Raw genomic sequence first — 23533 nt, 5'->3', positions numbered from 1 at the left:
CCATTCAGTCGATTTACATGTTACCCTTTTATTATATAGGATTACATAGGAGAATGTATGCCCTTGTCTGCTGAGAACATATCCCTCATGATTATCTCTTTTGAGTTTAGTATCTGTGTGTTTAGGCTTTTATAGATGATGATTTTAAAGATAGACATGCAAATAATCTTTGGCCAGCAATCAGAAAATCTAGGCATAAGACCTGTTCTAGAGTTTGCCAGCTGTGTGAATTTGGCCAAATCACCCCCTCTGATATATCTTACTCCAGAAGGGAAGGAAGTTAATCCTTTGAGTCTCAGGCTCCTCATCTGCAAAGTTGGGGGAATAACATTTGTCACCCAGAGCTCTGATAATCAAATGAGATATGTGAAAGCACACTAAAGTTAAAGCTCTGCACAAATTGCAAAGACTTATAATTATTTAGCTTTTGCTGAAATTTAATGTCTCTAATTCTAGGTAGTTTTGAAGCTAAATATTTGCAAATGGCATGCAGCGATATTTTGGGGGATATGTAAATGTTTTGACAATATACAGTTAAAATTAAGATTTCTATTTTAAACTTAAGAGTTTGGAAGGTTTTTTTTAATGAGACCGAACAAATCTATCATGACATTAATAGTTATTGCAGTAACAGTCCACAACTTAAATCATTCATGTGTATCTTAAAGAGGGGACTCTACTTTCATACAAATAAAACTCATCTTTAATTCTGCTAAAGTTTAAAAATAAAATGTTTCATGTAAAAAATAACATTGGTTATTTTGTGGTAACATATTACCACTATTTTTGTTGTTGTTGTTGTTAATCCTCACCAAGGATATTTTTCCATTGATTTTTAGAGAGAGTGGAAGGGAGGGAGGGGGGAGAGAGAGGGAGAGAGAAACATTGATGTGAGAGAGACACACGGATGGTTGCCTCCCTCATGCGCTCTGACCGGCCATGGATTGAGCCTGAAACCCAGGTACGTGCCCCCAACTGGGAATGGAATGCCATGAACCTTCAGTCCTCAGGCAACGCTCTATCCACTGAGCCAAACAGGCTGGAACCATTTTACCACTTTTGACAGAGGTGAAGAGTGGAAGAGATTTACTTATTCTTATTTGTAAGTATTGTGGAAGAAGAAGGTAAAAATGAGGGGAAAGAAATGCCATTTATATAATTCAATTAACCATAATCTAGAATTTGAAGCACCTCATTGGTACACCCAACACAAAGTATCCTGAAAAATTGTTTGTAAATCAAATCATATTAAATGCCATTGGAGAAATAACTGCAAATTCTTTAAAGTCCCTAATTTTATCTTTTAAAATATACATTTTTCATATATCAAGTTTTCTTAAGGTACACCTTTAATAACAGAGTTTGAATAAGAATAATCTTTCAAAATACCTTTTTTTCTTTTAAATTAGCAAATGCTCTATGGAAATTTAGGTGTTTTAGCATAAAGATGTGAAACCTCCTCCTCCTCAAATATTTGTGGTTTGGACTGTGTTTAAAAATTGCTAGAAATAAGCTACTATATTTGGAATCTTCAATTGTAGAATTGAAGGACTGATATCTATTCTCTTCCCTAAATGAGAAGGTGGTTCTTCAGCAGACATTTTTTCTGATGAAATGCTCCACCAATACACACTGTTTCCAAATTAGCTGGCCAGTGAAAATCTATTTTGGTAACTTAAGAAACAGACAAAAACTTGCATTTGTGGTACAGCAACAGTTTGACATGGGTTTTGTGATGTGTTGATAAGAGGAATACCACCTAAAATTCCAATGGAAATATGTTGTGTCATTTTCCGAAAAAGATTTCTCTTGAAAAGGTTAATTGTTTGAAACACCTAATGTAGAAACAATACTGACTAGATTGCAACTATATGAAACAAAAGGACAGACATATTTAATATCCATCCTAAAATATTTATTTTGTTTATTGTGGGAAATGCCTACTAAACCAATTGAGAGGGGTGTTATTTTATTTTAATAGAGGAAATAAAACAAGTTCACCTTTTTTTTTTTTTTTTTAGAAATTTCCAGGTGCTAAAAAGAACAAAGAAATTAACTTTGTCACCAGGTTTGTTTCTGCCTCTAATGTAGTTATCTGAACTTTCAAGTATTGTTCTCTCATTAAAATTTAGAGGCAGTTAAGTAATGAGGAAAAAGAGCAATACTACAGAAAGTAAGAAAAAAGTTTAGGGCTTTGAAATAGTCCTCCCATGGAACTAAATTCAACAGATTTTAATAAAAAATCTATGACTTAACTCTGATATTGAAGAAAAAATTCAGGCTGTTTCAAGTAGACCAGAAAAGCTTTCTACAGTATAGGGATATTCCTGGTTTCAACATTTCCTTTGTCGTATTTGGAGTTATAAATTTCATTCTCTAACATGCGTCTCAAGCAAGTACTATCTAGGCTCACCTTCCTAATTTAGTCTTTTTTTGTAACTCTCCCCGCATTTTAAATAATGTATGATTTCCATGGTGACTTTAAAGTATATAACTTCTCACTTAGCATACGGCTGTTTTGCTTTTATTATGTTACTTGTGGGATGACAGGTTGTAGCATAGTCTTTGCTGACAAAATGTTTAGCAGAGAGAGACAGGAATATGACAAAGTTCAGCAAATGCTAAAGGTTGGCCCATAAAGAAAGGTTTATGGGCTCAAGTAGTGTCCCTGGAAAAGGAAAAGGTGGCAGAACATGCCGTAGTAATTATATGCTTCAAATAATAACATCCATACACATCTGAGTAGGTAGAATTGGTTGATGTAAGAAAAATTAGTGGAAATGCAAATCATTCGGAATGGGCCCAAAGTATTGGAATAAAGGTAAGGATACGCTGAAACAGCAGTACACAGACACACACGCTCACATTATTTTTCAGTTTAGTTTCTTATATTTTCCTCTCCTGACTCCACAGCAGCACATGGGTTACAGGGGTCTAGTAGATGCAGCTATGAAAGTCTATGCTACTCAGAAAATAAATGCCTAGCAATAAATGGTGTATGCATCCATGAACAATGAGGACTTCAGAAGCAAACAGATGTCAGACACCAAGGATCATAACGAGAAATGATACAGTAGACGTTCACAGACTTGATTCTAAACCTAGTCCTAACTGATTACGTGGTGGTTTTCATCACCTCCATACACACCCTCACGCATCCAAAATCGTCCAGTTCGGCTGCATCACAGAGTCTAACATGGTAACATGTCCAGGAGATGTCACAGGAAGAAGTGGCTGGAGGCCGTGAGAGTCTGGGCACCATAGTCTTTGGAGACTGTGTCTCTCTGAAGAAGGCCCTTCCATTGTCAGGCTTAGCTGGAAACTCATTCACTTGGAGGGAGAAGACGGCGCGACTCGTCAGAGCTGAAGGGAGAGGTGGTGGGGAAGCCCCTCACCCTCCTCTCGTTGAAGCGTTTTACACGGCATTCAGGCGGATGTCCCCACAGGGAATTTCTGTTGGTGTTTCTGGAGTGATACTTTTAATAATACGCTGTGGGGAAGAAAATAGGTTGTTATAAACATTCTTGTGATTTAACAGTACTGAAAAGGTATTCCAACATTAATATTACAACAAAGTTTAAGTAGCATTTTAATGGCATTTCATAGTATGTTGGAATAGTCTCAAAGGAATTCCTAATTTATTCATTCCCAAGGGTGAATGGAAATGGAATATTCGGGAGCTACAGGCATCTGTAAACTAATCATGAAAGTCATTATATCACTCAAGGGAGAAAATGGGCCTTCAATAGAACTCTGCTGGCCTATGACATGCTTTTGAAGACCTAGGAAAACGCATTTTTTTCTCTGGAAGGAGGAGGTTTCATGTGGCCACAGGGCTCGGGGAGCAGAGTGAGTGCTGTGTCCTGGCGCCCTCCCGCCCTCAGCCCTGCACACACACTACAGGCAGAGCCATCAGCCATGTCACAGCCAGGATGTTACTGATTTAATGAATCCACCTGTAAAGGCATACTGGTCCGTTCAGACCAGGGTGCAACTCATCACATAATTTACATTTTAAAAGATGTGACCGTTGAAATCACCCCTAAAGTCATCTCATTCTGACATAGTCCTCATCATGGGGGGAAAGCTGAGAACTTTTGCATTAGAAACAGCTGAGGTACACAGAAGCTTCAAGACAGATCTGAAATATGCTTGGGCTTGTGTAGACAGCTTGCAGTAGACAGCTCGCCTGTAAAAGCATCAGGGTGGCATGAAGCAGCTCAGGGAGGCGGCGGAGGGAAAACAGCAGCGCTGCAGAGGCTTAGAAAAACCTCTATGAAGTTGCTTCGTAAAATCTTTGATGGCAAAGTCTGACCACCGTAAGCAGGCAAATTGGATCCGAACACCCTTTTTGATTGACTGATTTTAGGAGAAGCTCTACTAGTTGTCCTTTGTATTTTGGATTAAAAAGAACATAGTCCATGGCCCTGGCCTGGCAGCTCAGTTGGTTAGAGGGTCATTCTGATACACCAAGGTTGAAGGTTCGATCCCTGGTCAGGGCACATACAAGAAACAACCAATGAGTGCATAAATAAGTGGAACAACAAATCGATGTTCTCTCTCTCTCTCTCTCTCTCTCATCAATAAATACTTCTCTCTCTCTCTCTGTCTCTGTCTCTCTCTCCTTCTCTCTCATCAATAAATACTTTTTTAAAAAAAGTACATAGTCCCCCTCAATCTTTTTCATTTCCTGGTTCTAGAAGTTCTTTGATGAGAAGGGCCTATGGAATTCAAAAAGTGCCATTCTCATAGTTAATGAAATTCACAAAATTGTACATGTTGTGCTCCTAATGATCTTAATATTCAAATACTGAAACCTCACCCAGGAGACCCATTTAAAAAGGAATTCCTGCAGTGTCTATCAGCTGCTTTGAAATGTGAAGTTATGGAAAGCAACATTTCTCAAACCATCCTTCCCCGCAGATGAACATGTAACCTGATTACACAGAAGTATGTAAGCCAATTAAATGGAATATGTAACCTGATTACACAGAATTATATCTTGCTAATTGGGAACTGGGCACAGATCACTCTAGTCTTAAGTGTTGCACAGAAGGAGTAGAAAGCACTGAGGTGTACGGTGAACCACATTGCACCCTGACCCCCACCGACCTATTCAGCTGTCCCTCTGGCTGCTGATTCCCCCAGTCTGCCAGGCCCACCCTTGTTTTCATATTTTGGCAGCATTTCAATGGCCAGACTACTATGACTCTCAAAATTTGCCAGCCCTGGCCTTCTGCAAGGTGCTCATCTAAGAAATGGATTCCTGTTGGATGCTTACTCATCAGGGACCAGTATCTTGTGCAGAGTACCAGGGGCTTCTGTGAATGACCTAATCGAGTTGATGACGCCAACCTTGAGACTTCCACCTACAGGTGAATGTGATATCCTCCAAATTACAGGTGGGCAAGTGGTGGGTCCACAGACTCCAACCTGGTGTATGGCCGGGGCCCACAAGCGTGAAGAAACTTACCTTTCTCTTAGTCTTTATGTTTTTTTTTTACCATATTAACATTTCATATGCAGCCTCCCTCCCTCATAGAAAGAATGTTATAGACCAGTAATGGCGAACCTATGACACGCGTGTCAGAGGTGACACGCGAACTCATTTTTTTTGGTTGATTTTTCTTTGTTAAATGGCATTTAAATATATAAAATAAATATCAAAAATATAAGTCTTTGTTTTACTATGGTTGCAAATATCAAAAAATTTCTCTATGTGACACGGCACCAGAGTTAAGTTAGGGTTTTTCAAAATGCTGACACGCCGAGCTCAAAAGGTTCGCCATCACTGTTATGGACCATCAAGTATGGTATTCACGAATAATTACCGTTCCTTGGTGTTCTTGGCAAAAAAAACAGGACATGCTTTATCGCTCTCGGAGACTAAGATGCACGTGGGCATTTAAAGCTTTTGGGAAGTCCTGCAGTAAAGAAACCTATTCAACTTGCCTTGACCCAGCATTCTCCAAAACCTTTTGACTACATAAAAAATTCCCCCCCTGCAGTAATGCCTACTGATAAGCCATGGAACGATTGATCCTTAAAATATATTAACATTTGGGCCTCACTGGAGTGGCTCAGTGATTGAGCGTCGACCTATGAACCAGGAGGTCACAGTTCGATTCCCAGTCAGGGCACATGTTCGGGTTGTGGGCTCCATCCCCAGTGTGGGATGTAGAGGAGACAGTTGATCAATGATTTTTTTCTCATCATTGATGTTTCTATCTCTCTCTCCCTCTCTGAAATCAATAAAAATATATTTCCAAAAAATATTAACATTTGGGAAATGTTAATCCAGTCCGACGAGCACATTTTAAGGCCACGAGAAGGCGAATAACTTGCCCCAGCTGAGCAGGTCTTCTCCCTCCCGGTCCTCCTTGACTGGTAACTCACTGTTCCCTCTCTGGTGCCCTCTGGCAAAGATGGCCCTACGACCAGCCTCACCTCTACCACTGATGGATCTGAGCTCTGTTAAGTATACACCTCTGGGTGGCATATCCTTGTGGCTAATGGGGAATTTGCAAGAAAGATGATCAAGATTTGAGTCTGTGCCCAAAGAATACTGATATTTATTAAACTGAGTTCCCACCCCTGACCTTGGCCTCTGGGTTTGAGTCAACAGAGCCAGGGGCCCCTCACAGCTGCCATAAAGGACAACCTGAAGAAACAAATTCAATGACTAGGTCTGAGCATGTGTTTCAAGCAACACCAGAGTTCAAGGCCCCTGGGAGGAATGAGATGTGACAGGACAGGGTTGGGTGTAGGAGATTAGTAACTCCTTACAGAGTTCTGTTCGCCTAGAGTTCAGTTTTCCTACTTGGACAAAGCAATGAACTCAGTTCTCAGGAAGGGCTGATGCTTAATTGCCTCATGTTCTCTTGCCTCATGTTTCTTAGAAGGTGTTTTAAGGAGATGAGTGCATTCGTCTCATGTTTGGGTTTTGCTTCTTAGGGCCCAGAGACCAGCCCATCTGTTTTCAGCTCATTATGGAGTACCACCTCTTCTAGCTTTCCCCAAATACCACTCTTCCCCTTTGAGCTTATCCCCTACAAGAGCACCCACCTACGGACTTGGAAGTGACCTGCACTACTAATTCTACAACATAGTATTAAAAAAAAAATGGCAAGTCACCTCTCCTTAACCTCTAGCTCCAATTTCTACATCAGCAAACTATGAGAGGGCAAGCTGAAGACAAAAGAGAAGCTGCAACTAAAGGGAGAGCATGGGACCAAGAATCAGGAGCCTTCCCTGGCCGGTTTGGCTCAGTGGATAGAGCGTTGGCCTGCGGACTCAAGGGTCCCAGGTTCGATTCCGGTCAAGGGCATGTACCTTGGTTGCGGGCACATACCCAGGAGGGAGTGTGCAGGAGGCAGCTGATTGATGTTTCTCTCTCATCGATGTTTCTAACTCTCTATCCCTCTCCTTTCCTCTCTGTAAAAAAATAAATAAAATATATATTAAAGAAAAAATTTTGTACATTGCCCCAGGCACCACTGATTTGAATCCAATGGCAAGCAGGAGGCAAAGGAGTTATCTGGTAAGTTTAGGACACTGCATACACCCCACGCCGTACACCATGCTGCTCCCAAATGACCAGCTCCTTCCTTCACTGTTGATTTGAGGTTTAGGGGAAATGCCTTAAGAGGACAGTGGCAGCTGTGTGAGGTCTACACGTTGTAAGTTATCTATAATAATAAAAGGGTAATATGCTAATTAGACCGGATGTCCTTCCAGGCGTCATTCTGGACAAAGCTGGGGCTGGAGGGAAGCCGGTGCCGGCAGCCAGGGGAAGGAAGGCCTACTCTTGCACAAATTTTTGTGCATTGGGCCTCTAGCATAAATATATAAGGTGAATTTCATGTGGTGAACTTATCTCCTTTGAAAAATCATAACAAGAGAATCCTTTTCTTCCCAAACAATTACCAGTCTGCGCGCGCGCACGCGCACACACACACACACACACACACACACACACACACACACACTAGCGAGCACACACCTCCTTCAGTGTCCCTGGAGTGATGATCAGCCGGTAGATGATGTATGTGGGGATGCAGATGAAAGACGAGGTTCCGATGCAGTAGCCCAGGACGACACTCCAGTGAGGATAAGTATACTGGAAAAGTCGCAGCTGTGGCGGGCTCATCAAAAAGCTGCAAATGATGAACTAAAACAGAAATTCCGAGAAACATTAAAAATCTTAACGATATCTGTGCAACTAGACACAGTTCTGATACCACAAACACCAAATGTAAAGCTAAGATACTGTCAGGAAGTTCCCAAACTGTGTGCAGTATCTTAGCTTGAACTCTGACACACTAAATGCACCGATTCCTGTGCCTCATTTACTGCAAAATAAAACAGCCAGGTGCTTATCTTGACTTTCCTCCCGACCCCCCACCTCAACCTCTACAGCGTTGATTTGAGGTTTATGGGACGGGAGTGGGGGTGCCGAGACCTCAGAATGTTATTTAAGGGAGTTACAGCACCCCCTTCAGGGCAAAGGGGAAGAGATCGGCCGACACCAGAAGTGGTTTGGGCTCCTCTTATCTGACGGGGTAGGAATAAGCTGTGTGACCGCTCCACGGCCCCTGCCAGCCCGGCCCCTGCCAGCCCGGGGGCCTCCTGTTCCCCTCTGCTTTGCTCCCATGTCCTCCTGCATTCCTCGGCTGCGGTGGTGTTGGTTGGATAGAAGGGACCTATGTCCAGGAGAGAGAATGAGGTTCCTGGGTCTGTGCTCCTTCTCTCCCCTGCCCCAGGGCTGCTTCCTGCATTAAGCGCCTTAGCTGGGGTCGCTACAAGGCTGGCTGTGCCCCCAGACATCCCAACAACGAATGCCTGCCTGACACAGGCCCCCTTAATGAAAGGGACAATGGAAGGAAAAAGCAGCCTAATCTACTTTCTCCTTGAAAATTCAGTGAAGAATTTGAGCAAGAAAAATTCCACGGCGTGCTCCAACACTCCGTTTATGCGTTTTCTTATTTCAGTTTGGTTTCCAGAGAGAGAGCGTCAGTATCGGTTTTTGCCTAGTAACCACTGTGGCCAAATACTTATTGCTCTTGATTTAATTTTATTTTATTTCATAGCCATAAAGAAGACAGTAATGTAAATTATTTGTGTGGTTAAACATCTATTTATATCTCTTCTTTTCTTTGTCTGCAGGTAATAAAATGGGAAAATGTTAAACACACATCCATCTTCTGAGCAGTGTTATCCTAAGCCCAGGAGGAAGCTTTCAAAACAGGAGCCCCGCCAACCGCAAACCTTTCTCTGGACTTACTCTCCTCACTCCTTTGCACGTCCCAGCCTCACCCCTTTGCACGTCCCAGCCTCGCCCCTTTGCACGTCCCAGCCTCACCCCTTTGCACGTCCCAGCCTCGCCCCTTTGCACGTCCCAGCCTCACCCCTTTGCACGTCCCAGCCTCGCCCCTTTGCACGTCCCAGCCTCACCCCTTTGCACGTCCCAGCCTCGCCCCTTTGCACGTCCCAGCCTCACCCCTTTGCACGTCCCAGCCTCGCCCCTTTGCACGTCCCAGCCTCACCCCTTTGCACGTCCCAGCCTCGCCCCTTTGCACGTCCCAGCCTCACCCCTTTGCACGTCCCAGCCTCGCCCCTTTGCACGTCCCAGCCTCACCCCTTTGCACGTCCCAGCCTCGCCCCTTTGCACGTCCCAGCCTCACCCCTTTGCACGTCCCAGCCTCGCCCCTTTGCACGTCCCAGCCTCACCCCTTTGCACGTCCCAGCCTCGCCCCTTTGCACGTCCCAGCCTCACCCCTTTGCACATCCTAGCCTCGCCCCTTTGCACGTCCCAGCCTCACCCCTTTGCACGTCCCAGCCTCACCCCTTTACACATCCCAGCCTCACCCCTTTACACGTCCCAGGCTCTCCTTGCTCGTAGACAATATTTTCTTTTTTTGTAACTTGGCTTCAGTGACAAAGATTATTTTTAGTAAGCTACTCATTGTTTACCTAGAGCAGCCTTATAAAGCCCAGAGCAGGGGATCTGTTTAAGTAAACCCAGAAGTGGAAGACAGATGCGCCTCCTCTTCACCGTGCCCCGGAGCACTTGCCTCTACAGGACACGAGGAAAGCGAGCACCACGGGAATTATGAGTAACGTGTCTGAACCCAGGATCTGCACGTAGGTTTTGCTGGACAGCAAAACACACAGTCCACCAGGAGTTCGCCCGGTCCGCCAGACACCCAGCAGTTCACAGAAGTGAAAACAGTAAAAGCCTGGGGCCAGGGTCAGGTCGAGAGGCGAGGCACTCACCTCAGGCACAACACTTCAGGGGGCCAAAATTTCAGGAGTCAAGATAAGTAATATCTGAGCGCAATATGTTACAAAGACAGGATCTGACACGGCCAGATTAGGGTGAGGGAGTGAGATAAGTCATCCCAATGCAGGGTTGGATCCTGTCTCTATTTTAAATGTTGATATTTTGTTCATCAGGGATTGTTTTGGGCATTAATTTCAGATTTTTAAGAAATATTGCATTAAAATAGCATTTACAGCCCTGGCTGGTGAGGCTCGGGGGTTGGAGCATAGGCCCGTGCACCAAAGGGTCTCAGGTTCCATTCCCAGTCAAGGGCATGGGCCTGGGTTGCAGGTTCAATTCCTGGCCCCAGTCGGAGCATGAGCGGGAGGCAACCAATTGATGTGTTTCTCTCACATTGATGTTTCTCTCTCTCTCCCTCCCTCCCTCTTTCCCTTCCACTCTCTTTAAAAAACCAATGGAAAAAATATCCTCAGGTGAGGATTAACAAAGAAAAAATAGCATTTATTTTTATTGCTGAGATTTTGGGTGCCCCCTTAAATTTTATGTCTGTGTTGAGTGCCTCAGTTGCCTCTCCCAAATGTCAGCCCTGGACATCATTTCCTGCCTGTGTGGGGACTGCTGAAGCAAACAAACAAACACGACTTCTTCCCTCAAGAAACGAATCCAGTGTCTCTCCTTCCTTTGAAAAACAAATGAAAGGATTTAAGTAGATTACAGAGAAGCACTGGTAATAACGTAAATGAATAACCCATTTATGTCAGGACTTCGACTTCTAGTCTTGTCAGGCAGGTGATTCAGACCAACCCTCTCGCTGGAAACAGCTACCATTTCTGGATTCTAAAATGGATATGTTTCTAATGTATCTAAAAGCGACAAGGAGTTGGTAAGGCAACAAGGAACGACCGGGCCAGGGTCTAGGGGACTCTGGAGCCCAGAGCCCACACCAGAGCCGCTGGGCGTTCCTGCTGCTCGGCTGGCTCAGGTTTTGGAAACCTCGCGGAGGAATTCTGAGGAGAGGCACGGGCAGCGTTGAGAAGCCCAGGTGAGCATGTCGTTCATCTCATAGACTAATGTGTTGTACAAAAAGTACAGAGAATAAAGGGCTTCCCTGAGAAAGTCAAAACAGATCGCAAAAAGGGCTGTTTCAAAGAGGGGGAAGGCACAGCCGTGTGCCAAAGGCAGAGACGTCCTAAGGACAATGGATGGCCCAGACGCTGCTAATAAGCTGGAGCTTATTAGGTAGGAAGTCTACCGTAATAACGTTTCCGGCACTGAAAGGTAGAAAAGCTCCCCCTTCCCAAATAAACCTACAGGTACACGAAAGACCAGGACAGCAGTCCCTGCCGATGTGCACGGCGTGGCTCCCCCCAGGCCACCTCCGAGCGCACGTGGGGTGCTAGCAGGTGCTTTCCATCGCTGGGCAGACATCTCCTCCAGACGGACACCAGGGAAGCGCAGGGCACCTGCAGCAAAGATGCTGTGGCCACCGAACACGTCCTGGCAAATGGGCAACGGCTGATCCCAAATGTTCTCATCCAGCTCCTTTGGCAATAAGTAGATTCTACTATGGACTCAGGTCACACTGGAGGACCTGTGTGGGGGCGTCTTTAAGAAAATGGACAGAAGCCTGGCCGGCGTGGCTCAGTGGCTGAGCATCAACCTATGAACCAGGAGGTCACTGTTCAATTCCCTGTCAGGGCACATGCTCAGGTTGTGGGCTCGATCCCCAGTGTGGGGCGTGCAGGAGGCAGCCAATCAGTGACTCTCATCATTGAAGTTTCTATCTTCACTCCCTCTCCCTTCCTCTCTGAGATCAATAAAAATATATTTTTTTAAAAAGAAAAGAAAATGGACATAAAACCACTAGGACCCTGCCCAGGGCCTCGTGAGCAGCCCAGTAAAGCCTTCCCCAGCCTTGAACAGTTCTTAATTGTCATGTGACCTCAGACCCTTTACTTAGCGTCTCTAAGCCTCCATTTTCTTTAAATGTAAATTGGGGTATTAGAGCTATACGACCTCACAGAATTGTAGTGAGGATTAAAAGTAATACCACGTCTGGCCTGATGCTTACTGTTCAATAAACGTTGTTTATCATGATCCCTGAGCAGGGGAAGGAAGCAATAAGGTGACCGAGGCCCGGATGACGCTATGGTGTTGGAAGTCAGAAGAGTGGTTAGCCAGGCTGGCCACGGTGACTGGGAGGGGACACAGAGGGGCTTCAGCTCATTGTTTTTCTTCTTGATATAATTTTGACTACAAAAGTGTGCTCCCTCTATAACAGTGCAGGGCATGTACACTTACAATTTGGACCCTTTTCTGTGTATGTTTCACTTCGATACGACTTATTTCTTGTAAGTGTTTGAGTGGGTCTTTCTCCAGGGCCGGAAGGAGAAGGGAAATAACAACTCACCAGGAGAAACAGAGGGCTGATGGCCACCCAGCAGATCCTCCAAAACCATCCGGGGCTGAAGCCCAGCATCTCCTTCACGTCGCTGCAGAACTGGGTGATGCCTGCAACCAGCCGGGGGGAGAGAGAGAGAGACTGATCACTGCGAGAGGACGCGGGCTGTCCGGTCCCTCGGAGAGAGGAGCAGCCATGAAATGCCCCGGGAGGGGCTCAGGGCACCGATCTGGGCTGAAAGTGGGACAGAGGGACTTGTCCCAGAATCGCATTTCAGAGCAAGCAACGTTCTTTCTACATAGAGTAGGCTGGGTAGGGGGACTGCTGGGGAGAGACCTAAAGCCCCCTCCTGGTGCCCACACGGCCTTTCTAAGATCTCAGCATACATTTTATTTTATTGCTACTGTGGAAAAGGAAGTTACGTTTTAGTTAGGAATGACGAACCCGCAAAACAGAGACTGACTTGGACCTTATGACCATGTACGGGAAACTTCCATTTTAACTACAGCACGGCCCAGCCCCCTGTCAGAGCACCATCAAGGTTCTTCTGTCAAAGTAACTGGCATGGAAGTGAGAAGTGAGACCCCGGCTGGTGAGAAATCGAAAAGGGGCAGGAAGGGTGCCCTGTACTGGCTTCCCTGAGAGAGCCTGGCAGTACCTTGGGTAGGTCTAAAGTGGTGCACACACTTGAACTTCGTCGTCTGAATTGCCGAGGAGGTGGGGAGGACTTCTTTTTAAAAAACTGGACTCACATGCAACTCAAAACATGCCCCCCCTTCATATCTATATATATAAAACCCTAAGCAACTGGTCAACCATTTGACCAGTCACTATGACCACTAGGGGGCAGACGCTCAAGGCAGGAGCTGCCCCCTGTTGGTTAGTGTACTCTGACAGCGGGAGCACCGCTCAGCGAGCTTACTGAGTGGCAGTAGCAGGTGCAGCGGGGCCAGGATGAGCGGGAGTGGTGCGGTGCCCAGCCCCGACTTGGGCTCCTCCACGGCTGCCTGCCGCTTTGCGCACTACTACATCCCTTGGGGAATGTCAAACTGCCAGTTTCGGCCCGACCCCTGGGCAACCTGTGAGGATCGGGCTGAAACCGGCAGTCTGACAGCCCCCGAGGGGTCCCGGATTGCGAGAGGGCACGGGCCAGGCTGAGGGACCCCACCAGTGAACAAATTCGTGTACCGGGCCTCTAGTTATACATAATGACAAACACACTAAAGCTGTTTATTATCATAGGAACTAGGAAAATAAACACATTTTCAGAATGAATTCGTCTCTTCTGGATTTTAAAGATAAAGAGAGGTATCCGTGGACCTGGTTGTCTTCACTCCGATTGCCTGTGCCCTCCCCAGCCCCACGCAGGGGCTCCTGGGACTCCTGCCGGGGGACCCAGGTGAGCTCACTGTGTGTGCTCCTTCCCGGTGGTTTCATCCTTATCAGATTCCATCCCGGGACCTGAGGCGGTTTCTCCAGGGCAGATCATCCAAACAGGAACATTCTTGCCTCCTCCTTAGAAGATAAACTCCTAACCTCTGCCTGGGGACTCTGCGGGGAGCTCTTGCTTGCGAAACGTAAGCTGAGGGCCACTCTCTGTGACAGTGGGATATGGTCCCTGCAAATGCCTTCACCGGGCCCTGCGTCTCTGTGTTCCGCCCAGTTCTCACCGCCACTCAGGATGGTAAGCATCCACTGTGGGTGAGCGGCAGGGACCGCTTCAGCCTGTCTCCACCGGGTGAACATTTCAACTCAGGGGGAAGCCCTAGCCCAGCGGTTCTCAACCTGTGGGAGCGTTGGCCTGCGGACCGAAGGGTCCCCGGTTCACTTCCAGTCAAGGGCACGTACCTCAGTTGCAGGCTCCTCTCCAGCCCTGCTCAGGGCTTATGTAAGAGGCAACCAATCGATGTGTTTCTCTCACAACGATATTTCTCTCTGTCTTTCCCTCTCTGTAAAAATCAATGCAAAAATATCCTCGGGTAAGGACGTAAATAAGTCAGTAAATAAATAAAATAAACTCAGAGGGGAAAAAACATCCTCCCCAGGTAAAAGCGACCTGCTGTGCGAGGGTGGCGGAGAGGAGGGCCTGTTTCTGAGGAAGGCACTCACCTGAGCTTATCTCACAGACCACCCTCCGCCCTTTGGTGAAATCAGCCCTTCCCCAGTCTGGTGGCTGCGGGCTGATGGAGAAAGGACTGTGGCTGGTGGAAGGAAGCATCTTACCGTAGAACCAGAACACAGCCATGGCTTCTATCAGGGCCACGGTGAGCACGGCGGGCCCCGTGGCGTACTCCTCCAGCAGCTTCACCACGTAGGCACCGCCCTGCAAAGGCGAGCAGGCCCTGGTCAGGGGTCGCCTGAGGCATCACCTCCTCTTTACCAGAGGGGCCTCAACGAAGGATCATTCTGGGGAGTCCCACCGTGGACCTAATATAAGGGCCTCAGGGTGGACCAGATTCCACCCCTCGAGGCCTCTCCCCTCCCAGTGGAGTGCCCCCTTTCCGTTTCCTCTCGCACTAAGTTTTGAGAGACAAACTCAAAAGGGCCTTGATCTATTTTCAACTTTCTTCAATTTACCGAGCACCTACTGTGTATACACTACCTTAGAGAATCCCAGTCCCTAAAGACTGAATCTGGGCCCTGCCGGTGTGGCTCAGTGGTTGAGCATCGACCGATGAACCAGAAGGTCACGGTTCGATTCCTGGTCAGGGCACATGCCCGGGTTGTGGGCTTGATCCCCAGTGAGGGGCGTGCAGGAGGCAGCCTAGCGATGATTCTCTCTCATTATTGATGTGTCTATCTCTCCTTCTCCCTTCCTCTCTGGATCTGGGAGATTCCACAATGCCAGACCCACCGAGTACATGGGTCACACCTTCCGCCCTAACTCATACGTCCCTCGGGTCCGGCTCAGGCTCCCAGCACCCTATCGAAGCTCCACAGACACTGGGTCGTGGCTTGAAGATTCATATCTGCAAAATCTGCCTTGAGACAGGACACAAGCTTAGGAAATCTGTGGGTACTTATCTGATGTCCGTTTTACAGTATTTGCTTCAGCTACAAAAAAAAAAAATCACTGGAGGGGATCTGACGTCTTCGCCATTGCAAGTTCTCTGGAGGAGACCCGGTGACATCGCAAACCTGAGACGCCAGCCTCCAGATGCTCTGCACATCTGGACATCAGGGCAATATTGCCACGAAAGCAGCCCAAGGGGCTGGGAATACACTGGAAGAGCAAATCTTCGTTTTTCTCCAGATGTGCTGCCACGCCTGAAATCTAGTTGGATCTACTGGAAAATGCCAAGAGTCTCCAGATTCTATGGACAGACGCCACTAGAAACAACTTTTCTTTTTATCTTTAATGACAAGCTTTTTATAAGCCTCCCCCTCTCCCCGCTTTGGCCCCAAAGCCAGGGCACCATGTGGGATGGAAGGAAAGGAATGGCTTCTTGAAGCGTTCGTCCTCCTGCCCTCGGGGAGCTGACTCAAAGCCGAGGGGTGGGATACTCACAAACGTCAGGGTGAACAGGGACCCGAAGAAGCAGGTCACGACCACACCGAGCACCAACAACTCCCGGCGCTTGGACCAGATGTGCGGAAACTCGTCCAGCACCGCCGTGATCACCCCCTCCAAGCCTGCAAACTGAGGGGGACACACACAGGGTCACAGGGGCGGCTTCGGCACAAAGCTGTCACCTTCCAGGACGGTGAACGGGAGGGCGGGGTTAAGACCGGGAGCGACCAGCCAAGCTGCTCATGATCAGCAGCCCTCACTGCAACTACCTTTTCCTGTTTACAGTCCTTCAGAGCCCATCCCTGAGGACATGAAGGAAAGAAAACACAGCACGTGGAGAGGACTTTTTATGGGAGGTCTCTTGGGGAGCCTTTGGCTGCACCAGAAACGCCAACTCAAAGCCCAGACTCAGTCCACGCTAAGTGCAAGGCCCGGAGCCGGATGTGGGCGGCAGGGTACTGAGACGCAGGCGACCTTGCCCGGGCTCTTGCTGCTGCCATCAGGCCATGGGACCGTGCAAAGTAATAGCAGCTCACATAGGCTGAGCCCCTGGCCCGTGGATATACACCCAGTCACCCCATCCATGACTCTCTAAGGTACTAGAGGGCGGTAAGCACAGTCAATGAGGAGTGAATTAGGGGCTGGGGGCGCACCAGGAGGGGGCAGCCAACACCACCTGGGCGGGGGAGGGGGGGTGGGGAGGCCAGGATGGGAGGGAACAGGTACAACTTCCTCTTTCCACCCCCCTTCCTCCACCTCCTCCTTTCCCCCCTCCTCTCCGTCCTTCCCTCCCCATCCACTCACCGTGCTATCCAAGCCCAGTGTGATCAGCATCAAGAAGAAGATGATGGCAAAGAAGGTGGACGCCGGCATGTTGGCGATGGCTTCTGCATATGTGATGAAGAGGAGGCTGGGGCCTGAGACAGAGGGGGAGGGGGAGCCCATAGTGTATTCAAGGCCCCGGTACGGGGTGTCCAGGGAGCTGCCCCATCCCCACCATGGCCTGAACACCTGGAAAGGGTTGAGATCTCCAAGGCATTACATTTCTTTAAGATCTTTGAAAAATTAAACAAAATAAAACATTTAGAAATCATTCAAATGTTAGATATTGAAAAGCTCCAAAGAGCAGCAAAGCAGTTCCATGGGAACACGGGACCTGAACGGAACGAGGCCCCACCTGCGTCTTTGGCCACCTCGGACACATCTTCCTTCCGCATCTCAGCCATGTAGCCAAGCACCGTGAAAATGACAAATCCCGAAACGAAGCTCGTCATGCAGTTCACCAGGCTGGTCACCAGGGCGTCCCTGGAGCAGAAAACCCAAGGGGGCTGAGACATGTCCAAGTCAGGAATCTGAGGAGCATCTGTCTCTCGGGATGCGGCAAGGGTGAGCGGGCAGAGCTCACAGGGACGTCAAGCCCGACCTGGTGTCCCTTCCCGCTCCCAGCGCCTGGCCTCTCAGACTGTTGGACCAGCCTTGAAGCACAAACTGCCCTTATCATCACGCATGGCAGGGAGGACAGCTGGTCAGGGTGGTTTTAAAATACCGCCCTGATGTGAACCAGCACAGCACAGACCTCGGTTTCAAACAAGGTTTGCTCTGAAGCAGGGCCTGGGTTAGGTGGGGGCCGAAGGACATCTTGGCCTCCCATTTGTTTAAAAAAATATATTTTTTATTACAGAGAGGGATAGAGAGTTAGAAACATCGATCAGCTGCCTCCTACACACTCCCTACTGGGGATGTGCCCGCAACCAAGGTACATGCCCTTGACTGGAATCGAACCTGGGACCCTTCAGTCCGCAGGCCAACGCTCTATCCACTGAGCCAAACCAGTCAGGGCTTGGCTTCCCATTTGTGAAGTGCTCAGATTTAGGCTTTTGCATCATGTGCCACTGAGGTGACAAGACGCCACAGTGACACCCTGACACTTTTAATGGAAGACCTCATCATAGGACTTCCTGCCGTTAGGCTTTTGCATCATGTGCCACTGAGGTGACAAGACTGCCACAGTGACACCCTGACACTTTTAATAGAAGACCTCATCCAGTGTCCCAACGCAAGGCCACATTGCTCGGGCGTGTGTGAATTCCTTTTTATTTTTTTAATTAATTCTGTAATTATGAGTAGCATAATTCGATTGCTGCACCTTGCCTTCTGTGATAGAACATTAAAACAAAGTCAACTCTAAAGATGGTGAGTGATATTTAAATCGTAATTGGTGCAATACTTTCTTTTATCAACATTTCTGAAATAAGATTTTACCATAAAAATGATGGTGTTTTGTGTTGGTCAAAATAGTTCAATCAGCCCTGCCTGGTGTGTCTCAGTGATTAGAGCATCGGCCTGCGCACCGAAAGGTCAAGAGTTCAATTCCCGGTCAAGGGCATGTGTCTGGGTTGCAGGTTTGATCCAGGCCCCTGGTTGGGGCGAGTGTGGGAGGCAACAAATCGATTTCTCTCTCTCTCTCCCCACCCCACTCCCTTCCACTCTAAAGAAAAAAAAAAATCAATGGAAAAAATATCCTCGGGTGAGGAGTAACAAAATAAAACCAAAAAAAGGAAAAAATATTGCTCAATCATACTTTTTGTATCTATATACATAAACAAATGATCACATTATAATTGTGTTGTTAAATACAATAAAGTCAAATATCAACATTTAGTGCCTTTTGCAATTTTTGTAAACCTGCTTTAGAATTTCTTAATTAATTTTTTTAAATTTACAGAGACTCACAGAATGGAAGTGGCCTGGGGCCTCTCTCAGCCCCTGAGTGGCCCGGGTGAGGCTCTGGCTCAGGGCGAGTTGATCAGGGGCCTATGGCACCCCTGAGGGTCAGAGTGTCACCATGGCCTGAGCCCAGCCAGGTTTGAGGCCATTGGTTCAATCACCTTCCTCCAGATCGGCTGACTTACACTCACCCCCTGATAAGCTTTGCTTGGGGGGCCCCCGATACTCACTGGTAACAGTTGTTGTTGAATTTGTTGTAGCTAGCAAAAGCCAGTAAGACCCCAAAGCCAGGACCAAGAGAAAAGAAGATCTGAGCAGCAGCATCCACCCACACCTGGAACACAGCAGAGGAAGGGTGAGGGCTGGGCCCTGGGCCGAGGGGGGGTACCAGCGGGCCATCGCCGTGTGCCCCCACGTGGCTGCGCGCAGACACCTATTAGCAGCTCCCCAGGCTTGTTCCAGGGATGGGCCCACAGCCAGTGCCAACAGATGCGGTTTCTCTTCTGCCATGTGGGCACAAACCAAGCCAGTGACCTCAACTGTACTTTTCCTGCGTGTATTTCTGATGGGAAGCATCATTGCAGACTTGCCATCGAACCCACATTTGAGTTGTTGCTACTGTCCTGTTGGGAGGGTTAGTTTCACTCAGTAACATGACAGAGAGGCGCACACCGTTTTCCTCATGGTCTTACCCCCGTCTCCAGGAGTTTCTGCCAGTTGGGTTTCAGGTAGAAGAGAACACCTCTCCAGGCTCCGGGGAGGGTGGCCCCCCTCACCAGCAGGACCAAAAGGATGATGTAAGGGAAGGTGGCTGTCACCCACACCACCTGTGAGGAAGGGAAGACAGGTGATCACCACATGGATGTTGGTGTCTTTTATTCTTGAAAACCTTCAAGAAAGGAGATCTACCCCTTTCCTTTGCTCTGTGATTGTAGGAGGCAGGGTGCTGGGGCAGACTGGTCACAGCCTTCAGAATCAGACAGGGACCCGACCCACCGCTGGGTGGTGCTAACTACCTCCAAACCCACTCCCCACCTGTAAGCGGGGCAAGAATCTAGCAGGAAACAGTCAAGTAGCCACTGAGCAAGGTCCACCAGGGCTTTTCAATAAATTATTGCCACTATTATCAATTGTGACGCTACCAGGGGGGTAAAGAAAAAAATTTTAAAAGCATGTAATGGTCCTTGGAAGTGGCCCATCTCTAGAACCTTCTAACATTTGGTGGAGAGAGATTGAGCATCATGGGATGTGTCTGGTGTAGAAGGAGACAATGCCCTTCTGTCTGTGGCTGTCTGGCCCACTGAGTTCTGAGTTGGAGATCCCCTGGGGCCCCCTGGCAGGCCTGGAGCAGCGGAGTCCTCCTTACCTTTCCAGATGTTTTGACGCCTTTCCAGATGCTAAAGTAGATAATAGTGAAGATGAGCATGATGCAGAGGGCAAGCTGCCAGCTGACGCCCCCCAGGTCCTGCAGCCCCTTAGACCGGTGGATCTGCAGGACGTGGCGCCTGGAGTGAAAGAGAAAGAAAGGCCTGGGAGATGGTCTGAACAGTGACCTGAGCACACCGCCGTGATACCTGGAGGAGGGGCCAGGAAGACATGGGCCTGGCCAGATACTAAAGTAGATAATAGTGAAGATGAGCATGATGCAGAGGGCAAGCTGCCAGCTGACGCCCCCCAGGTCCTGCAGCCCCTTAGACCGGTGGATCTGCAGGACGTGGCGCCTGGAGTGAAAGAGAAAGAAAGGCCTGAGAGATGGTCTGAACAGTGACCTGAGCACAGCGCCGTGATACCTGGAGGAGGTGCCAGGAAGACACGGGCCTGGCCAGTGTGGCTCAGTGGTTGAGCATTGGCCATGCACCAAGAGGTTGCCGGTTTGATTCCTGCTTAGAGCACATCCCCAGCAGAGGGCATTCAGGAGGCAGCTGATGGATGTTGATATTTCTCTTTCATCAATATTTCTATCTCTCCCTCTCCTTTCCTCTCTTTCTAAAATCTAAAAAATCAATAAAAAAATATATTTTTTAAGCTAAAAGGTCTCACAAAAAGAGAGACGACACGGACACTGCACTGCAAGCACCAAGTGGTCACTAAGCCTCAGCAAGAGCTGAGATTGGCCCTGGCCAGTGTTCCCAGTGGTTAGAGCGTTGGCCCACACACCGAAGGGTTTCCCAGTCAAGGGCACGTACCTGGGTTGCAGGTTTGATTCCCAGCCCCAGTTAGGGCACATGCAGAAGGCAACTAACCGATGTGTCTCTCTCACATCGATATTTCTCTCTCCCCTCTCCCTTCCATTCTCTCTAAAAAAATCAGTGGGAAAAATATCCTGGGGCAAGGATTAAAAAAAAAAAAAGAGCTGGGATTGGCTCTGCCCAACAGGAAGGAGAGACTAGCACTTTCTTCAGGCAACCAACCCTGAGAGATGCGCTCAGCCCAAAGGCAGCCTCCCAGGCCATCGCCCGGAATCCCCGCCTTACAGAATACTCCCTACTCCAGGCATCTTCTTCCTGGGGGTAGGTCCCCCTTACACAGTGAACACATGCGACCAGGAACTGTGTGAACAGTTTCAAACTGTCCAAGTGTCAGAGGCTGGGATCCCATGACACCGGCTGAGAGGAGGGCCCAGGAAGAAGGGCGGTTTTGAAGCAGGGAGTCGTTTTGGCACATGAAGGTGGGGATCGTCCTGGGCACGTTGGAGCCACCTGGCACGGCACAGAGGAAAAGGCCAGATGGCACAGCGGGCCAGGTTATGGAGTTGGGGGACTCCAGATCTGGACTGAGGGAGGCCACCCCTGCCCGGGCCTCCCTTCACAGAAGCCAGACCCCAGGGCTGTGGCCTGCCCTCCACGGACCGCGCCCTCACTTGCAGGCACTTACGTGTAGAATTCCTCCGCGGGGGACGTGGAGTGGAGCGTCCAGGTGATGTTGTCCTCCGAGAAGTAGTTGGTGCAGTTGCCGGTGTTCCAGGAGTTCTTGCAGCTGGTCCAGGGCAGCTGGTCGGTGAAGGAGGAGATGAGGTAGTAGAGCGCCCAGGCCATGATGGTGTTGTAGTAGGAGGCGATGTAAAAGGCAATGATGCAGATGGCGTAACCGATCCCTGGGACAGAGGGGGAGGGAGGCCAGTGTAAGAGGCAGCCCCACAGTGAAAGGCTGAAACAGGGCATCGAGGGCACCGCAGGGGGGAGGCTGGGAGGAGGGGGCTGCCACTCATCTCATTCCCCAAAGACTCAGGAGGTGTGGGAAAGTGGCACTGTGGTAAAGGACGCATACGTATGTGCAAGGTTACATGTCTCAGAACATGTGTGTGTGCTGTTAAAGCTTTCGCATGTTTTCTGTTTCGTGTACATTGTCATTTATTCTGTTTCCCTTTAACCATCTCATACCACCCGAGCAGTCAAAAGCTTAACTACTCTACTTCCCAGTTTCCTGCCAGGGTGACCGAAGGCTTCACTGCTTCCAGAGGCCCCCCGCTGCCCCCCACTGATGGAGGATACCACTTCCTGGGAACGCCCGCCCCCTCAGCCTCTCCGTTACCTTTGAAAATCGGGCAGATTTTCCTCCATATTGAAATGCATCCGTTTCGGTGGTACTGGCCCAGCGCGAGCTCCATGTAGAAGAGCGGGATCCCCCCAAAAATGGCCATGATGGTGTAAGGGAGGAGGAATGCTCCTGAGGCAGACGAAAGAGTATTTTACACTCTGCCCAGCTCGGTGCCAGGATGGCGCCACTGACCTGGACACCAGGGGCCACGCCCAGAATCGCAGAGCCAGCGGGTGCTCCAGCGTCACGAAGCCACCTTATGCTGAGCGACCTCACACGGCTCACTCTCTGAGTATTTCCTCCCCGATAAAGCCACAGGGCTGAGAGCCACCCGTCGGAATCACTTAAAAACACCCACCCACCCAGACTTCCTGAAGCAGAAGCTCCAGGTATGGGTGTAACAACAACAACAACAACAAATTGTCAGCTCCACGGGTGATTCTGATGTAACCAGTACAGGAAGCAGCGTTTGGGACCCTTGGGACAGACCTCCTGTGACAGCCTGTAGAAGAGCTGAGATGATCTGTGAGTCACTGAATTCGTTTCTTTGTTCATCCATATCACCCCTGACTCCAGACTCTTGATTATTGACATTTAGCTATTTTCCATCATTCCATTGAGTTTTGGGCCAGAATGCTCCCTCCTGAGCCATTTTGGCCGGTGGGCCCGAGAAGGGCAGTTGGTCATGGACTGAGAGGGCGGGGCTGCTGCACTTCTGGCTCTGGTGGCTGAGGCAGAGTGTGGAAATGCCAGGTGAAGGATGGCTCACCTACAGCCCCAGGATGGGTCGGCTTGGTTTTCCCAGACAACTTTCCCTCGCATAACGTGCTTTGAACCTAGAAACCTGAAGTTTCCACCTAACTTACAATCACTCTGTGGAAATCTGCATTGAAAATAAGAACCACAGGGTGCTGTCATGGTAGCATTTGTCCAAAGGGTTTGCCTATCTGGTTTCACCGTAAGGAATGAGTGTAGGAGAAACGACACTAGTGGCCCAGTCCCTTAAGTAATGCTCTGGCTAAGGGTGAGTCCTCCTAAGCTAGAGGTAAGGGATTCCAACCTCTGCTCTTCCCAG

At 48.5% G+C, this 23533-nt stretch overlaps 1 protein-coding gene across 5 annotated transcripts in view; it reads right to left on the bottom strand.

Annotated features, from left to right (window-relative positions):
* Positions 1 to 2861: 2861 nt before the first annotated feature.
* The window catches only part of SLC6A4 (solute carrier family 6 (neurotransmitter transporter), member 4), a 29131-nt gene continuing 8459 nt past the window's right edge, over positions 2862 to 23533 (bottom strand). For 2 of the 5 annotated variants that reach the window (XM_014548267.1, XM_014548268.1), the window contains exons 3-14: positions 22453 to 22587; positions 21796 to 22015; positions 20288 to 20318; positions 19614 to 19748; positions 19152 to 19255; positions 17372 to 17499; positions 16999 to 17111; positions 16192 to 16323; positions 14907 to 15006; positions 12693 to 12793; positions 8003 to 8170; positions 2862 to 3490 (exon numbers count right to left, since the gene is read on the bottom strand). In XM_014548267.1, coding sequence (XP_014403753.1) covers positions 3416 to 3490; positions 8003 to 8170; positions 12693 to 12793; positions 14907 to 15006; positions 16192 to 16323; positions 16999 to 17111; positions 17372 to 17499; positions 19152 to 19255; positions 19614 to 19748; positions 20288 to 20318; positions 21796 to 22015; positions 22453 to 22587 — 1442 coding nt within the window. In that variant the 3' untranslated portion in view covers positions 2862 to 3415. Of the gene's footprint in view, positions 3491 to 8002; positions 8171 to 12692; positions 12794 to 14906; positions 15007 to 16191; positions 16324 to 16998; positions 17112 to 17371; positions 17500 to 19151; positions 19256 to 19613; positions 19749 to 20287; positions 20427 to 21795; positions 22016 to 22452; positions 22588 to 23533 lie in introns of all 5 variants that reach the window. The other 3 variants (XM_014548271.1, XM_014548269.1, XM_014548270.1) reach the window with 3 other exon arrangements.

This window comes from Myotis brandtii, unplaced genomic scaffold, assembly GCF_000412655.1.
Source record: "Myotis brandtii unplaced genomic scaffold, ASM41265v1 scaffold50, whole genome shotgun sequence".
In the NCBI taxonomy this organism is placed as follows: domain Eukaryota; kingdom Metazoa; phylum Chordata; class Mammalia; order Chiroptera; family Vespertilionidae; genus Myotis; species Myotis brandtii.
This window is presented reverse-complemented; position numbering and strand designations above follow the sequence as displayed.